The sequence below is a fragment of the Glycine soja genome, chromosome 3 (genome assembly GCF_004193775.1).
Source record: "Glycine soja cultivar W05 chromosome 3, ASM419377v2, whole genome shotgun sequence".
In the NCBI taxonomy this organism is placed as follows: Eukaryota; Viridiplantae; Streptophyta; class Magnoliopsida; order Fabales; family Fabaceae; genus Glycine; species Glycine soja.
In genome coordinates, this window is record NC_041004.1 from 15,305,001 (window position 1) to 15,307,897 (window position 2,897).

At 43.0% G+C, this 2,897-nt stretch overlaps 1 protein-coding gene across 1 annotated transcript; it reads left to right on the top strand.

Moving 5' to 3' along the window:
* The first annotated feature begins 860 nt into the window (after window positions 1-860).
* On the top strand, window positions 861-2,118 carry LOC114404983. Its single transcript, XM_028367690.1, has 2 exons — window positions 861-1,386; window positions 1,478-2,118. Exons 1-2 carry the CDS (start codon window positions 861-863, stop codon window positions 2,116-2,118), a joined length of 1,167 nt encoding a protein of 388 aa, XP_028223491.1.
* Window positions 2,119-2,897: the final 779 nt, after the last annotated feature.

The window sequence follows — 2,897 nt, forward strand, 5'->3', positions numbered from 1 at the left end:
AGGAGGATGAAGCCCGAGATGTCCCTAAAGATAAAAGAAAAGGTGAGAAATCAATTCGACGTTGGCTTCTTGGCCGTTGCTCAATACCCAGAATGGGTAACCAATATCATGCCAGTCCCTAAAAAGGATGGAAAGGTACGAATGTGCGTGGACTATCAGGATCTAAACCAAGCCAATCCAAAGGATAACTTTACTTTGTAGCACATCGATATCCTCATAGATAACACTGCCAGTTTTGCCCTGTTTTCTTTCATGGATTGTTCTTGAGCTATAATCAAATAAAGATGGCCTTCGTCACCCTATGGGAAACTTTCTGCTACAAAGTGATGTCCTTTGGGCTCAAGAACGCTGGGGCAACTTACCAGCGGGCTATGGTAGCATTATTCCATGACATGATGCACAAAGAGATTGAGGTCTAAAAGGTTGACATGATTGCTAAGTCAAAGATCGAGTAGGAGCACCTTGTCAACTTACGAAAGTTGTTCAAGAGGCTGCATAAATACCGATTAAGGTTGAATCCCGCAAAGTGCATTTTTGTGGTCAAATCTGGAAAGTTGCTCGAATTTATCGTGAGCCAGAAAGGGATAGAGGTAGACCCAGAAAAAGTGAAGGTCATCCTCAAAATGCCCGAGCCACGCACCGAGAAGCAGGTCCGAGGTTTCCTAGGACGATTGAACTACTTAGCGAGGTTCATATCACAGCTGATCGCCACTTATGAGCCTCTCTTCCAGCTATTGCGTAAGAATCAGTCCGTCCAATGAGATGACGATTGTCAAGTGGCATTCGAAAGGATTAAGCGGTGCCTCATAAATCCTCCTGTGCTTGTGCCACCGGTGCCCAAAACAACCTTTATCCTGTATATGACTGCGTTGGATGAGTCAATGGGGCGTGTGCTGGGACAGCATGATGAGTCCAGAAAAGGGAAACGGGCCATCTACTACTTAAGCAAGAAGTTCACAGCGTGTAAAATGAACTACTCTTTGCTCGAGAGGACATGTTGTGCCTTGGTGTGGGCAGCTCACCTTCTAAGGCAGTACATGTTGAACAACACCACTTGGTTGGTGTCCAAAATGGATCTAGTCAAGTACATCTTTGAAAAACCCACTCTCACTGGATGGATCACTCGGTGGCAGGTTCTACTATCGGAATTTGACATTGTTTATGTCACTCAAAAGGCGATAAAGGGGAGCGCCTTGGCATATTACCTGGCTCAACAACCCATCAACGACTACCAGCCTATGCATCCAGAATTCCCTAATGAAGACATCATGACCTTGTTTGGGGAGGAAGTAAAGGATGAAGATAGGGACAAATGGATTGTGTGGTTTGACGGTGTGTCTAATGCACTAGGCAATGGAGTTACGACAGTTTTGGTTTCCTCGACGAGTAATATATATACCTTTCATGGCTAGGTTGGGTTTTGACTGCATAAACAACATGGCTGAGTATGAGGCGTGTGCCCTTGGGATCTAAGCAGCAATAAACTTCAAGGTGAAGTTGCTCAAGGTATATGGGGACTCAACCTTGGTAATCCACCAGTTGAGAGGGGAATGGGAGACCAGGGATCATAAGTTGGTACCCTACCAGGCCTACATCAAGAATTTGATAGAATTCTTTGATGACATATCCTTTCATCACATTCCTAGAGAGGAGAATCAGATGGTCGATGCCCTTGCCACTTTAGCGTCCATGTTTCAGCTAACCCCATATCGAGATTTGCCATACATTGAGTTCAGATGTTGTGGCAAGCCTACACATTACTGCTTACTAGAAGAAGAAAAGGACGGTAAACCTTGGTACTTCCATATCAAACGATACATCAAAGACAAGGAGTACCCGCAGGAGGCCTCTGACAACGACAAGAGAACGTTACAAAGGTTGACAGCCGATTTATTCCTGAGCGGAAATATCCTGTACAAGAGGAACCATGACATGGTGTTGCTTCGATGTGTGGATGTTAGGGAGGCTGAGCAGATGCTGGTAGAGGTGCATGAAGGATCCTTTGGAACACATGCCAATGGACATGCCATGGCCCGAAAGATTCTGAGAGCAGGGTATTACTGGCTCACTATGCAGAACGATTGTTGCATCCATGTAAGGAAATGCCACAAGTGCTAGGCCTTCGCTGACAATGTCAATGCTTCACCCATACCTTTGAACATCTTGGCAACACCTTGGTTGTTCTTGATGCCTCCCCACTGCAATTACTTTTTGTGCATTTATTTCTCAAGGAAAATTTTCAATGGGGAGTTTTTCACCGGAAAGTGCACTGGGTTGTCAAGTATTTAAAATTAAAACGGATGAATCTGAGTATCGAACACAGGGAACTAATGTTAGCCTGAATTAAGTTCAGAATTGAAGTATTGTTCAGAAAACACATATAAGTGATAATTTCAAACAGAATTTAAACTAAACTTGTATGCTAAAAACTATAAAATGCAAGGTAAATAAAATGACAGCAGTAGGTAGATATGTTGGGTCTTTCTAACAAACAAGCTAATGCATAGAAATATATTTCTCTAATCAATCATGCTCTTGTGTTCTATGTTGTAGCCTAAATTACTAAACCCTTGATCCCTCGTCAGGCTGAATATCCAAGCTTCATCCGCAGATCCCTCATGTAAGACTACACCCAATTTAGATAGCCCTCTTAGATTTAGACTAACTTAAACTGAGTTTCGTCCGCAGATCCCTCATGTGAGACTAGGCCTAAACTAAACAACATTATTGTAACAGCATAATTAAAACCAAAACTTAACCCGCAAATCCCTCATGTAAGGCTAAGTTTCAATCCTGCTTCAATCAAGCTCTAAGGCAACAATACATTTTCCAATGCTAAAGTCACCTAACTGTGCACACAAATGGGTGATCAGACCAAAACCATACAAACATTAAGT